This window comes from Xenia sp. Carnegie-2017, unplaced genomic scaffold (genome assembly GCF_021976095.1).
Source record: "Xenia sp. Carnegie-2017 unplaced genomic scaffold, XeniaSp_v1 HiC_scaffold_14, whole genome shotgun sequence".
Lineage (NCBI taxonomy): Eukaryota > Metazoa > Cnidaria > Anthozoa > Malacalcyonacea > Xeniidae > Xenia > Xenia sp. Carnegie-2017.
In genome coordinates this window covers 6,152,652-6,168,293 of record NW_025813447.1, presented here as the reverse complement: position 1 = coordinate 6,168,293, position 15,642 = coordinate 6,152,652, and the positions used below count along the sequence as shown (strand labels likewise).

General features: G+C 34.3%; 1 protein-coding gene and 2 long non-coding RNA genes across 6 annotated transcripts in view; 2 read left to right on the top strand and 1 right to left on the bottom strand.

Moving 5' to 3' along the window:
- LOC124434602 overlaps window positions 1–15,642 on the top strand; it is a 27,897-nt gene extending 12,255 nt beyond the window's left edge. Inside the window, exons 3-8 of the long non-coding RNA XR_006944839.1 lie at window positions 2,074–2,735; window positions 14,417–14,549; window positions 14,634–14,766; window positions 15,104–15,264; window positions 15,350–15,537; window positions 15,617–15,642. This is a non-coding gene — a long non-coding RNA (uncharacterized LOC124434602). The remainder of the gene's footprint in view (window positions 1–2,073; window positions 2,736–14,416; window positions 14,550–14,633; window positions 14,767–15,103; window positions 15,265–15,349; window positions 15,538–15,616) is intronic.
- The window catches only part of LOC124434601 (guanine nucleotide-binding protein-like 3 homolog), a 32,024-nt gene continuing 22,528 nt past the window's right edge, over window positions 6,147–15,642 (bottom strand). For all 4 annotated transcript variants that reach the window (XM_046984491.1, XM_046984489.1, XM_046984490.1 and 1 more), the window contains 4 exons: window positions 11,047–11,130; window positions 10,846–10,968; window positions 8,333–8,372; window positions 6,147–7,429 (listed from right to left, as the gene is read on the bottom strand). In XM_046984491.1, coding sequence (XP_046840447.1) covers window positions 7,341–7,429; window positions 8,333–8,372; window positions 10,846–10,968; window positions 11,047–11,130 — 336 coding nt within the window. In that variant the 3' untranslated portion in view covers window positions 6,147–7,340. The remainder of the gene's footprint in view (window positions 7,430–8,332; window positions 8,373–10,845; window positions 10,969–11,046; window positions 11,131–15,642) is intronic.
- LOC124434603 lies at window positions 9,654–10,570 on the top strand. The gene is made up of 2 exons (XR_006944840.1): window positions 9,654–9,827; window positions 10,087–10,570. It is a non-coding gene; the product is annotated as an uncharacterized LOC124434603 (long non-coding RNA).

Sequence of the window (15,642 nt, the reverse complement as noted above, 5' to 3'; positions counted from 1 at the left end):
ACATGAATGCTGCTTTCCAAACTGGGAATATTTTCAAGAGGGCGAAAAATTTATGGATGAATTGTAAATGCTTGGCAAAGACGATCTCGCGAGCGACATTTCAGTCATTGATGTTCAAAAGCAAGCCAACATTGTTTTGAGTTTTATCAGCAAAAATTAACATCCAAAATCGTAAGTAAAGGACAACTGAAGTGTATGCATGAATGTAATATATCAAAGTCAATTTATGCGAGTGTGTGATGCGATTTATGTTAATATGGCGTATGGTAAGCAGATAGATGCTTCTAAAATTGTTGTTGCCGAAGGACTTTTAGCTATGATTTCTTTAGTGCTTGGGGAATCGTGACCGTTATATGGCAGCGAAATCCTACATTCCTGCAAATATATTTCAATGGACAAAAAATCTGTAGCCATAAGGCGCCATACTATTATTCTATTATTTACTTTATCATAAACAAATGTTTGGGGCTTTTCAGTTTATGATCATTGATCATTCAACCATTAGACAGTTATACTACATATTGTTTAAGATTTGAGAAAACTAACATTGATTACATGAGAAGCTGTTTACTATAACCTGTGATTTTGAGTCTTCTGATCCATGAAGCTTTTTATTTTGACAATTTGACTGGAATGGTATTAAACCTTAGTATTTCAGATACATGAAATGTTGTCCCATGTCACATATTGTCCCCTTTTCTAACTGAACACCTCATGTAGAGATGTAAAGTTGTGTTAATCTACGGCTCATACCAGATTGTTTGCCATAAATTCCAAAGGGCTATTGATGTATGAAAAGCATTTTCTATACAGTAAAAATGTCTTTCTATGTATGCAGATAAACCTTGAAATTTGGCAAAACAGCAAAGTATTTTTCATGATCACTAGGTAATTTTTCTGATGATCATTATAATTTCTAAACTAAATTATTTCAGATTTACATTTAAACGAGCTTTGACCATATGAAAAGATATTTATCATAACCAGTAAGCATGACACATGAACCAATTTTAACATTCATGTAATTATATAATTAAAGACATGTTGGTTACATTCTGTTTGTATTTGATAATACAATGCTACTAGTGATTGCTATATAGCACACCTTGAAGAAGATAATAGTCAAGTGAAATGCCTAATAAACATTTATGGCATTAAGCTGTCCTTAACTGCAAATTTTCACTCTGATACTTTTGCTTAATCTTTGGCAGAAAAAATTTTGAGTTTTTCTCAAAAGGTGAATTTGCTAATACTGATGTGGAGATGGGTAAAGGTTACAATAAACTTGCATGGTTTGAAGTCTGAGCTTTCTATATCTATGAACTGTCACTTGTAGTACCAAATTTCTAACTTAACTCATTACATAGAGGTTTAAATGGGGTCTCTAGGGATCTATGCCTGACAACTTGGTAGAAATTTTAAAGGCTATATCTGTTTTGAATATAGCATTATTGTAAAATAAATTTTACGTTGCTAGACATGCTAATGAGCCATATATTTGGCATAATAATGAGCCTAAATATTTGGCAAAACATTCAAGTATTGTTCACTTCATTTTTTTTTTTTGAAAAAAACGTAAGCAAAATGTGTTGTATTTATGCAAAAACGATGCCCACAAAATACATTTTGTAATGCTCTAAAACGCTGAAAATGGCATTTTTAAGGCTCTGAAATTCAAAATTTCTCAGGAGAGATAGCCTCAGACCCCCCCAGGTGCGGAGCGCCTCCGACGTTTTATGACTGATGTTTGAAAAATCCTAGATCCGCCCCTGAGCCACCCCGCTTATCAGTCGGTTATTCCAGGTCAATTAAAATTCAACTGATCTGGTTACCAACGAGATATTCATTGGATTAGTCATTAGTTTTCAATAATAAATAAAGCTGGATTTTTATCACGAAGTAAATGCGATAATAAAGTAAGAATAATTAATGATTTTTTTAATTAATATGAATGGGTAATTTTTGAATTTCAAACATCAGTCGCGCGACGGATTTGACATACTCTAGATCCGCCCCTGCCTGTTACTTGTTTTTCCTTTATTTACGATCTCCCTTGTATAATTTTCACCGTAGTTAAAAAGACGCAAAGTGAAATATTAGTCAGCAATATGCTTTTTGAGTTGGGTGCTGTGATCGTCCTGAAGATGGAATCTGCAAACCACATTTGTTAACGAAGTTGACGAAAGCTGAAGCTTTGCCACCTTCATGATATTTTGTAGCAGTATAATCATGGTCATCTACGGATAAAGACTTTGGTAAGGGACAAAGGTATCGTTTGCATTCTGGGGAAAATAAATTGTTGATTAACTTCAAAACTATGTATCCTGCGATGTAAAATATAACGTTCGAAATAAATTCGCTGTTGCCTTCGTGGAGATGTCGCACCATGGCATGAAGTTTATCGTCAGTGTCTTGGGCAGCAGTTTCTTGTTACTGATTATGTAATGTGGGTGAATGTTTCGTGGTATGAAAAAGTGGTAACAGGTTGTTAAGGCCAGTAAAGTACAAACAGTGTGCATTTTTTGATGCAGTAATAGCATTTCTCATCAACATATTTCGAAGGGCATACATTTGGAGATTGTAAAAGGTGGTTGTTCCATCCACCTCTTGAGCGAATGAAGGAAAACAAGAATTCATTATGGTCTTGTGAATTTTTGTACGTCAAGAGATACTTGAATAGGTTAATGGATGAAGAGAGCATCTGTGTTGCCATTGAAACAGTGGAATTGATGCAGGTAACAAACCCAAATATAAATGTTTTGCGCTGAGATGAACAAATTAGTTGAGAGAAAGGTGTGTTGATTTTTAATGACAAAGGAATGTCATACGAAAGAATGTTTTTATGCAGTGCGGTGTTTGAAATTAAATGTAGATATGATCTTCGCACTTTGTTGGACAATTTAAGCAATTGTCTCATCAACTCAACAAAATTGACCTGCTTACCACTGTGTGACTTCATAGCTCAGTTGGTCAGAGCACTGCACCGGCACCGCAGAGGTTCGAATCCCGTTGAGTTACCTGAATTTTTCAGGTTCATGAGACAATTGCTTGAATTGTCCAACAAAGTGCGAAGATCATATCTACATTTAATAGATATTCTGCTGATGATGATAATAGTTCTTGCCATGTGTCCTGACTTGAAAGCTGAAGAGGTGCCTTAAAACCTTTAGCCAGTAGATTCCCGGAGTTAAGGAAGTCAAAAAGTTTGTCGATAATACGAATGTCAATGTCCCATTACTGTTTAGCAGATTTGTTCAAAAAGTCAATATAGCATTTGCCACTGAGGAGCTTAATGTTTGTGCGGCAGTCGCACATTTAATTTATGTTTGTGCAAGTTAAGGTGATTACTGTTAAGATATGAACATCAAACGAAAAGACATAAACAACATAGCATTGCATACATAATTAAGTAGATATGACACATGTCAGATTAAGTGATATTCGAAATTGTTATTGTAATATCGTTGATCGCTGATACTTAACTTGTTATTTGTTCTACAATAAAATCATAAATATTTCACGTACAATCCGAATGTTGTTGCTGAATCACGAATAATTTAACAATTACTCGTAAGCTTGTTTGTTAAGTTTAATCCTTCCTCTATTTGTAGGCTTTTAAGTTTTTCTATGTAACTCCACTTTATAATGTTCCCCTGGCCATCCCTAAAAGAACCAAGTTGGGCCAGTGCATTGCGTGCAAGCTTTAACATATGACAGGGGTCAAGGATTACAAACACATCTTCACCAGTTGTTGGATGGATAAATGAAGACTGCATTTCATCATAGGTACCGTTAAAGTTGCAACCAAGAGTTTCAAATGTGTGAAGAGTTACTGCAGTACTATCAGCTATTACGGACCATACCTTTAAATCTGCCTTTGATGTCTTTTCAAGACATTCTATTACCAATGATGCTTCGTCTTTAGCATTGATTTTTTTAACCAAGAAGTACCTAATGGGACTTTTCCAATGACTTCTGGTGCCAACTAATTAAAATACTAGTGTTTCAGAGGCCAATCTGTTTGTTTGATGATTAGGAAGTGCACCTCTAATATTAACAAACCCTGAATACTGATCAACCTAAGGATCCATATTGTTTGTTTTAGTTTTGACATTGCATCAATAACCAAACCACAGTCTCTGCTCTTTGAGGAAGCAACAACTTCATTAGATAACCAGGATCACATTTCATGGACGCAGACAATTTTTTCATCCAAGATGGATTGGGTAGTGGAACAATGGATCGAACATATTTATAAGCTTTTGGCGAGTAGAAATAAAATGTAAGTGCAAATTCTTTGATTTCATCAGAGTATCTTCTGCCTGAATAAGAGCATTTTAGTTATCTCTACAGTTATACAAGGTTGTGTATCATTGAAATGGACAAAAGACTTTCTGCCTCTTTTGAATTGATCACCAATTTATCTTCTAAAATCTTGACAACTTCGTCCATGGTTTCAACTTTTTACATTAATCATTTAATCTACATTTAATCTAATTTACCTTTCGAATGGTAAACATACGTGTTAAAAATACAAAGGCTTGAGGCATTTGTAAATCTTATTTTAGAAATCCAATACGACTAATTATAAAGGCTGAAGAGGTAGCTGCAAAAGGTCTTTTATTTGAAAGCTAGTCTATTCAGCTGTGCATTTGAATGGGTTGTAGAAGTTACGACATTCTGAACATGAAAGTTATGGGAAATAGATGGTATGGCATAATTTTTAAGTCAGCATTTGCAATTTTGTGGAGGGGGGGGGGTTTAATGAAGTCAGTTTGTGGGAAATTGGTCACTGCATATACGATGCACACTTGTTGCTGCTGTTCATGGTACTTCAAGATGCTTGTTGAACAAAATGCCCCCATAATTGTAGGACTGCCTTATTTCTCATGGGAAATCTGTAATATATATACATATTCATGATCTAGTATTTTAAATATTACACTTCCAATATTATGACTATAAGTAATACTTGTCCAGTTAAGTAAAGTTGTAAGCCTTGTAAAACCAGTATGAACCCAGTTGCACCTACTTTACAATTTTACTGTGAAAAAGTATTATTTTATTGCAATTGTGACCAGAAAAACAAACAAATACTGCATACGACCACGTCGTCAAAATAAAGAATTTATGTATATTAGTATTGTATCGAGTTTTTTTAAAATTTTATTTTTGTAGTTAAAGCATATTAAAGCTTTAAAATTGCTGTTTTGTTTGATGTCATTTTTCAATTTATGTATCGTAATTTTTACCAGTGAAATGCAACAGTTTTCGCACCTAGCTATAGGTGGTGAGAAATAGCCCTGTTCCTGCACCCAATTATCACACATGTGTTTGGCATGTTTACTGAACAATCCTAAAAACTTTTCTTTGTTCTAAAGACGACAATTATGCAGTGAAAAATAATTTTTGTTTGCAAAATTAAGGAAAACATGCGCTCTAAGTTAAAAAAGGACTGGGGTGAGAACAAGCTATGTTTTTCTTCGTAAATATTACTTTAAAATATAGTTTTGTTTACTTCGATTGTGTTTTTAAGTCAATATTACTGGTTTAACGTTTTTTGAGAAATGTTTAAAACAATTGCAAAATGTTTGCACACCATGCAGCTTTGCAAAATTTCCAAATCGCATTTGTCGCGGTTTGGTAAGTTCGTTTTTCTCAAAAAGAAACGATTGCTTGATTAATTTATTACTGTAGAAATCTGGCTATGAATGAGCTGGACAAATTCATATTTTTGCAATTGATTTCCAGTTTTTTTCGTAGTTTTTTTCAAAATCCGCTGTCAAAATCACCAAACAACCGAAATATTTTGTTTCGGTCGTGTTTGTTACATGAGTGGAAAGACTGGTAACGATACAGCAGAATTTCGCTTCAAATTTTCGGGAGAAGGTTGCCTTCCAGTTATATTTACTTCAATGATTAAGCCGTGATTGAGATAGCCGCTCCAGTTATTACAGAACTCAATGTATTTGTTGATCGGCCATATTTGTTGACCGGCGAAAGTGAGAGTAAAGGAACGATTTGGGCCCATAGGGTCGATCGCCCGAAATTTTGCATTTAATTGAAATCAGCCTCATATGAGTATGGATGGTGAAATTTATGTCATCACACCCTGTAGAGTTGTAAATACACCCGGATACATCCTGTAGATTTGTAAATAGGTTCAATAGAATCAACAATGTTTCAAAAGTGTCACTAATACATGTGCTGTCATTGTTTGCATACTGCTCTGATCTCTACATTCTATATATTTTTATTTACACATCCATTTAAGTTAAAGAAACTAGAATCTAGAACTTGGAATTCTGCAAATCCTTTTTTGCTTTTTTAAGGCCCTGACATAGAATAAAAATACAAAGAAAGGTAACTCCATTGAAATATTTTGTGCCACGCATATCTTATTACGCATATCATTAACCTTTCATGGCAACCAGTCAATTGCTTTTTTGGACAAATACGAATGATGAATTGGCTAACAGCAGCCAATAAACTACCTAAATATACAACATCAAGTTGTACAGTGAAGTGACCATTCGGTATATTCCTTATTCTGTGGCCCAGAATTTGATGTTATTTCTCTTATACTTCGATTGTAAAAATATCCGCCCAAAAAACGTAACCCACATAAATTAATTATGTTTCACTGAAACTATTACGCACAATAATGTAATTGCCATTAAGCACAGTTTAATGAACTTGACAGTTCTATGGTTTGTAATAGTAAAAGCAAAAACAAGTCAAAAGTAATGTCATACACTAATGTTCGTCTCAAATTTATCACGCAAAAGTTTTGTAAATCAAAGCAACATTAACTGAGTTATAACAGTAACAAAAAACGTAATCATATTTTCCATAACGCACAACAACATGGACAAACTAGCGTGTAACTAAATCAAACCAGGCGGAACAAATAGCAATTGTAGTCTAATTAATTTATGTAGATTTTAATTAATGTTCAAATAATTATTCGTACGGGTTCCGTTTTTTTGGTACACCCTATATAAGGGCTTCAAATGCAAAGATGAGCTTCACATTATAGTTAAATTTACGATTAGCATTGATAAGAGTGCCAAAAACTCACACCTTGTAAAAACTTTGATGCTTCGTTGAATTTAATTTCTACTCCATTCAATTGTAATTCAATTTGATTATTTGAGTGATATTGAGACAAGAATATCCGACTGTTTAAAATATTGTTAAAACACCAATGTTCTACGTACGCTCAGTCAAGCCATATTTCTAATGCAAGCAGCGAATGATACCTGTCCACAACGATAACCCATGACTTCAATCTCCGATTATTTACAAATGAAAATGTTACCTCAAATCTTGAAATATCTTTAAGTTTCTCCCGTTAAGTCTGTTTCGAAATCATAATCTTCATTGCTGCTGTCGACCATACGCTCTTCCATTTTTACCATGGCTTTAGCTGGAAATTCATTGGATCAATGAAAGCATACTTATTTTACAGGATTTTTTATGGTTTCAGAAGTGCAATATCGCTGAGCATTTAAAGCTTTTCATTAAGGAATGCGTGTCAACCACGATGCATTGCTCGTTAATCACAGCGTGACGGCCATTTTTTAGGTAAAGAAAATGGCGGATTTTGTTATTGCTGTCTATGTTGCATAGACTGTAAATAATGACAACAATAAAAATTAATGTAAAATAGATTTTTAATCAATGTTTTTCTAGCTAACTTTTCAGATAATTTAGACGACGTTGTGACGAAATTGAATTTAGTGTATCGCAAGCTCAAAAAGTAACGATGTAAACTGAAACAAAATTGCGCGGTGGATCTTGATCGACACACATTCTTTAAAAATTGTACATTTAATTCTAGCTAGACTTTTAACTGTTGAATCCATTAGAGATAAACAAAGTCATATGTCATCAAATCTATAAGATATAGTCATGTAGCAATGCCATAAAAATTTTATGCACACTATTTGTAACATAGGTTGACTAAATTAAGAGGCAACATCCAACGTTATACACTCAGGGTTTGATTATATGGAGGCAAGCTAGCCCAATGATTTCAAGGGATTGAATGGAGCCAAAACTTCAAGGTTAAAAATTACAACTGTTTGCAAAGCACTACGCGTCACTCCGGTTGTAATTCTCAAATTATGGCAAATTGGTTCTTTCAATTTTAAACGTTTCGAGAAGTTATTAAATCAGAATATTGTAAAATTGCTTGAGAAGATTTATCTGATGATAAGTACTGAATCGTTTCCAATTGCCAAAATCATTTAACGCTTGGCTAAATCCCGGCTACCGGGCTCATGTAATAAGCCCCTAAGTATAAAGATATCATAATAGCATTAATAACCTTTCGATTTTCTTTTATTCCTTTTAATTCTCTTCATCTCCTAAAAAAACCACAAAAAACGACAATCGAGCAATTAAATAGCTAAAACAAAGATTCGTTGAAACTCACCACTCACGTAATAATTTACGGTGAATGATAAAATAATGGATAGGAAACTCATGACCACGTGCTATTTTTCATACTCATCGTCAAAACGATTTTTGCCCTACTTTTCAATTGCACGCAGCAATTGACTTAGAACCCAATCTACTAGATATCTAAACCATTTCAATTATTTAATATAAGTCTTACTGCCATTAAATGCAGTATAGATGAAGAAATGACTTAATTGCAAGAACTGCAACGAAATGACATAAAAACACTACAACTTGAGAAATAATGCTTTCTATTGTTGTAGCACAATATTATAAACATGCCTCAACGACTCTAATAACGATATCTGTGGATTTTGATTAATTTCTTACAGCACAAAAGCATATTTCGAGTTGTTTAGGAAGGTATTCTTTCCCTATACTCTCCCAAGCCCATTTAGGTACGGATTTTTAGGGGGCCAAGAAACCTTTTACTTTGAAATGAAACCTCTTGCGTTTTAATTGAGACGCCAGACATATCATCTATTTTGACAGCGTAGGAAATATGACGATTTGTCATACCAAATGGCGTTCTTTCCTCGGTGGATTGTCCAGTGATGATAACATTTAACAAAGTGAAACAGCATTAGCCGACTTACAATGATTACAAAATGTTTTCTTGTACTTAGAATTCTATTTTAGCTACTTCCACTAATAAAGCGCGGCGCTGCACTATCCGATGTGATATTTTAGTCGTTGTCCGCTCTTGTAAAGTCTTGTGCTTGGATAGACATAAGAGACCTAGATGCGTCACATTTTTCTTATTTCAATCTGATCTTCTTTCAACCTTATGTTTCTTACTTATCCAGAAATATGTCTTCTTGCTTCACAACCTCTTTTTGTCAGGCGAGAACACAGCTGAGACCAAACTCGTCAACTACTAATCGAGCATTCCATTCAGCACGAAGGGGACTCCAACAATCTGTTGATTTCTGGCACAATCATTCTTGGCTTTTTTGTTCTTTCTTGTTTCTAAGTCGTCATACTTTTTGACTACATCCAGTAAAACTGGCAAACTTCACACAATTTTCTACACAAGTTATGCAGAGATTGCTATTAACCTGAGACGCGTTGTGCTCAATTTTTTTCTTTGGTGATTTCCCGCGATAAATCGTCAAGGCTCTTTTATTTTAGCAACCCCTTGCACATAACAGAACCAATACAAGACATCAGCAGATAGAAAAGACCAAAATGCAACATCAGCATGAGAAATATTATTTCATCCAGAAAAAGAGGAACAATATATCTACTGCTTCAAGGGCAGGTGAAACGTAATAAAAATGCATGCCACCCGTATTTCTCGCACACATTTGCTACCCATCCAAGAACAGCAAAAATGGCAATGTTATAACCTTAAAAGTACGGTAATTACAGTTAATCCTTCGATTACTCTTCACCTTATATATTCACTCGTGCTTGGATTTTTTCGTGAGGAGAGCCACATACTACTCATACATAAAAAGTCAAATAAACTGTCAATATAATTGGCTGATTGAAATTGCCAAATTTCAGCTGCATAAGCTTCCCAAAAATTATATTTTTTAGGCATGCGTCTTTATGAGAATTGATGATGAAGGATATAATTGTAAGCCGTAGCCTAACTTTGGACAATTTTCATTGCAGATGGTTTGTGGAGGTTTGCCTGGAACTTGTCGATCATTTTTTGGAAATAGTGTCCTACATAGCATTTGGGATTGTATGATTGGTTAAACCATGAAGTTTTGGCGGTGAATAATCATACTGCATTTAACGCTCATATTTGAGGGGGTTTCGGCAAAATGGGAGTTTGGATTTAAGACAGCTTATGGGCTATTAAGTTCTCAGATAAACGACAAGATCAATATGTCACCCTCGTTTGATAAAAAGCTTTCAGACCCACGCAACATCCTCAATCACATGTAATAGTGATATACCGACTTCAATATCAAAATATGTAACATTTATTTTAAATAAAAAGAAAGAAACTTCAATAATTCAACAACATACAGTAATGTACTGTTGCCAAAGAATGCTATTGATTGGAAAACTAAAATCGGGTTGGAGGTCTGGCATTCTGGCGAAAGAAACACACACGATTCTTCTGAAGCCAAATATACTTTGATTTAAATGAAAAATGCACGCACTAAACACTTTTTCGAAATCGTAGTCAAATCGTATACACTATTTAGTATGTTTTAAAAGTGAGAAAGAATTGGATGAAGTTTTATGACTTTTACGACAACTTTTACCATTAAAACATCGGAGTATCATTGTGCCTGCCAACTAACTTGCCCCTAATTTTTGAGAATGTGCACGACGTTGCACGCATCAAAGAGGTCAGTAAAGTTTCCTATCCAGGTTTATCCAGAATTGAATTTCCTAAAAAAAAATTTATGCTCTTACCTTTTTTTGAGACTTGTTAATCTGCTGATTGAATTCATTAATTTCGATAGTATTTCTCATCTTTGAATCAAGATGATCAATCGAGGTTTGTTTAGACAACACAACTGTCATGTCCGACTGGTTCTGTTCAAAACATAAGCATGTCACGGAAAATCCTGCTTAAACGACACATCAAAACGAGTAAAACTTCAGCTTATTTACATTTTTTTCGTCATCTTCCATTTCCTCAATGTCATCATTTTTATCCAGGCTTTCCACATTTTCAATTTCATCTGGTGTGCTTTCCTTGTAAACATACAATACAAAGACATTGAAACCTATTTAAAACCAGACATTTTAAATAGATTTTTAATGAAGCAAACATATTTTGGCATATTTTATTCCACCTTTAATGCGAACTGAATAGGAAGTTTACATAGATATCATTAAGTTCTAAAATAGCCTGATGGGTGAGTAGACTGGGGCGATGACGCCAAAAAAATGGATGCGAAGCTGCGCCGCCAAAACCAACAAAGGACCTGTTTCCGCTAAATAGTTCGCTCTGCAAAAAAAAATATTAGCGACCTTCCCCTGGTGTCTACAGTCAAATGTAAAATGGTCATAAAGTTGTGCCTACATGGATGTTGATGATGACTCGCTGCAGATGCATAACTTTAAACAGTACAATCCAGTGAGTTTTGTATATCCAAATGGTAAAATCGTGTTATTTAATTGTTACCATATATATACCGTACATCAGACATCATTCACGACACACAACGCAGACTTACAAACATCTGCACTCACATTAACATCCGAAAAACTGCTTTTCGTTCAAAGACCCTATCCCTGATTCTATTAAATCTATGGTGGTATACTAATTCGATTGTGCAGGATGTAATTCCCGATACATTGGCGAAACTTCCCGTCACTTATCCACCAGAATCAGGGAACACACCACAACTGACAAAAACTCACATATCTTTCGACACCTTTTAAAATCACCTTCATGCAAAACTAACCCTAATCTCAACGTTCAAGTTTTTCGTTTTAGCACTATATTCAGCCTATAAATACTTTCATCATTAGCTCTAACCACTACTTCATTGTAATATTTATACGCACTAAAAACATCCTGGTTAATTTTTTGGTCAAAACTGAACTACCAAGATCCAGGTTAAGAAAAAATCAAAATGGCGGCTCACTAATTTTCGGGACGAAATGTCAAAATTTGTTTATAATTTGCGCCATTAATGCTTTTACAAAAACAAAAAATAAAAAAAACTTTTTTGAGTGTCGATAAACATATTTAGAAAATTTGAGATTCCAATTGTTGGAAAACGATAGTTAAATGCTGTCAATAGTTTAAGGAGTGGGGAAAACAACTAGTATATTGCATACAGCTCATGACAACCTCCGAGTGATAAAAGCGAAGCACTAGTCTGGACAAACACCATTGATCTTAAATAATTAGTTGAGAATACGTATGTTTCTTTTGATCGTTTGATCATAGCAACAAAACAACCCGGCCACCTGAGATAAATAATGAAGAAAACCCTGTCATCTGAGACTGAGAGCAACTGCTTTGTTAAGCTTTCATGAAATGAGGAAAGAAGTACGAGAACCGCTCGACACTTTGAACTTAGGTAATACAGTTTTAGTAAAAAAGTCATATTTTCATCCAATAAAGATTTAGATCAAAAACTTGAAGAATGGAATCTTTCCTCCTTACAAGATGTTTTTGAAGGTAAATAAATGCAGTGTCTATATTATTTACTTCTTAGCTTTAGCTGTATTATTTTGTTTCTGAGCTTTTTGTTCACGAAACGGGTATTTATCGAATTGCATTTTTTTAAAAAAATACGAAGGCATTTCTCATTGTAAACGAAGACACCTTGAAGGAGATGAAGATTCTTATTGGACTGCAAATCAAACTATTGAAGAAAATCAAATTTCAAGTATACCAATGCTTAGTTCTGAATTTGGACAGTTGAATCCTACCTAGCAACGCCATAGCAACCGTAATTTCAAAGAGAGCACAAATATCTATAAGCAGTTTTTTATAGTTTCATTCACATATTGTTGTTTCAATGCCGATTTTCAAAGTGTTGATAGGTTTGTACGTACAAAGAAACACGAGATATCATTGGCTTTAGGTGTTTTTACCACTTTTTACGAGATACGAATTGCTTTGAGTAACATAATTTGAAGGGTTAACAAACACGATTTGAACTCAAACCAACTCAATATATTTTTTTCTTTGCCCGATAACATTACGCCAAAAACTTTAAAAAATCGTACCCCAAAATTCCCGAAATAACATCAGTGAAGGTATATGACTGATGACAACCAACAAATTTAAAATCAATGAACAAAATAAAGCACCAGTTGTCTAATCAGTATCTCAGATGACTAAACGATTTCTTCCACTAATGTTCTGCTCTAAAAAACCTGAAATCTTGATCTGTCTATGGACTGTGTGGAAGAAGAGCTGCTTTACTTTCCAATTAACATTAAATTACTGCTGAATGACTTGGACTTCCACTATTTGGAACAGGGAGCAAGGTTTTCTCAAGGCGTTACAACTACTCATTGAAACAGAATTTAATTTCCTGACATATCTGCATGCATTCTATGAGATATTAGAGAAATTAGAGAGCTCTAGCAAGAGTACGACGACTACGACTACGTGTACGAAGCTTGACCGTGTAAGGGAATGGCACGAGGAAGTTTGTGGTCGTTGTCGGCGTTGTCACTTCGTCAAAACTTTGCTTTAGCTATAAACGACAGAACAAGCTTTTTAATGTGAAAAACACTGCATTTTGCGAAGCAACTACCGCTGTATTTGTCATAAATGATATCAACGAATCGTTAACATTGAAATGCAGCTATATATATGGAAATGCGGAAATAATATTTGCCTTACGTACAAAGTGAGAAATTAAAAGAAATTTATTCGCTTTTCCTTTCATCCAATTCACCCAGAAACTTCGGTCATAAGCTGAACAATTTCTAAACATTGCCAGTTTTGCACTTAATTAACAGGTCTCATTGGCATATGTTGTCGTGAGTAGCAAGCATTTGAATATTATCTTGAGGTCTTTGCATAAAATTTGACATCCATCGTGCGCCATCAGCGCCCATTGTACTGTCACTATACACCATACAATCCAATGTATAAATGCTGTATACCTTCGATTGCGAAACACGAGTAAGCAAACGAAGTAACATATGACTAAAATACATAGCAAGTTTAATAACTTGAACGATAAATTTGCGCTTTAATTCATTTTATGCATAAAATTTGTCGTTGTCATAATTTACACAGCAACTACACTTTTTACAGTGCATTTACCCATTTTAACTGTACAATTACACTTATTCACAGTGCAATTACAAATAAACTGCACTGCAATCAACCTATCACAATCGAGAAAAATCTTAAGAGAATGATTAATTAAAATCTATTTGTTAACAAAATTCTAGAAACATTGCTACAATTCAAAATGTGTCAAATTTTTGTAAAGTAAGACTAAATTAAATTGAAGAATATAAACTTTCCTATAAATGCTATTCATTTTATCCAATATAGGCATCTTCAAGCCCCGAATTTACTTGTCAGCTATAAGTAAACGAGGCAAAGCGGTCAGTAGCTGCAAATCAGTCTAATTTGAGAGCTGTGGGGCTCAAACTTTCAACCGAGAAAGAAACCCAGGAATGATTTTGTAAGTATTAACACTTGTAGAGCAATTAAACATCAAACACACTTTTTTATCCTTTTTTTTTAAAGAATATCAAATCGATTTTAGAGGAGTCCGAAGTTGGTGTTCAAGTCATTTGCGAACTGGATACGAATAAATTAAGCAGAAAAAGCGGAATGAAGATGGTTCAGATACTAGTGGCTTACATAATTAATCAGTTTGGAGAAGGGTTTGTGAAAATGTGAATAACTAAATTCACCACTTTTACTGCAAAATGCAAGTCTCCCTATGATGTCATCATAATAGTAAATAATCGTGAAAATCGAAAATCAAAGAGTTGTACAAATTAACGCAATAGTAAAATGAGATCTTAGCAATTAATTCTAAAATACAGGCCTCATACAGACATCAAAATCCAAATGGCAAAGGCAGTGGTAGAGCAGTTTCCTTTCTTAAAGATGAAGAGGGTCAAGGATATGAAAGTTTCTCATTACGTTTAACTTTTCATTTGGAATCAAATGATGTATTTTAAAAATGTTTGTTTCTTTCTTGTACGTGATCGCTTTTTCAATTTTTAGGACGCTTGCTACACGCCAGGAAAAGGGATTCATTCTGCTACAGGGTGGTTGGAAGAACGGCTTAGAAATGTTAGGAGAAAGAGCATACAACACCGTCAGGCTGAACAAGAATTTAGGCTCAACTTGAAGTTCTCTAAAACACTTGGCAAGATCTCTACCAGGTTAAATTTGTCAATTACAAAGATATTAGCAGTTCATTTGATGGTGCTTGTAGAAAATTTGCTTTTTTTTCTTAAAATGAGCCAGTTTTAAGTGAATTAGACCATGATGGAATAAAGCAGTGGATGAAAGACAACTGGGAGCCAATCTCAACCCTAAAAAGTTATATGCAGAAGACCGTCTTAAATCGATCAGAATGGATTAGAAAAACGCTCCAACTTACAATACGAGAGGTTATGAAAGAATACCCACGTCTTTTTTATGTCTCTGGCATGGTAGAAAAAAATTCTTAAACGTTTTTTAGTTATACAGCACTTGTACGGCTAACCAAATGTTTTTAAAAAATTTATTCAGGTTGAAATAGACTTTGCAACATTGTA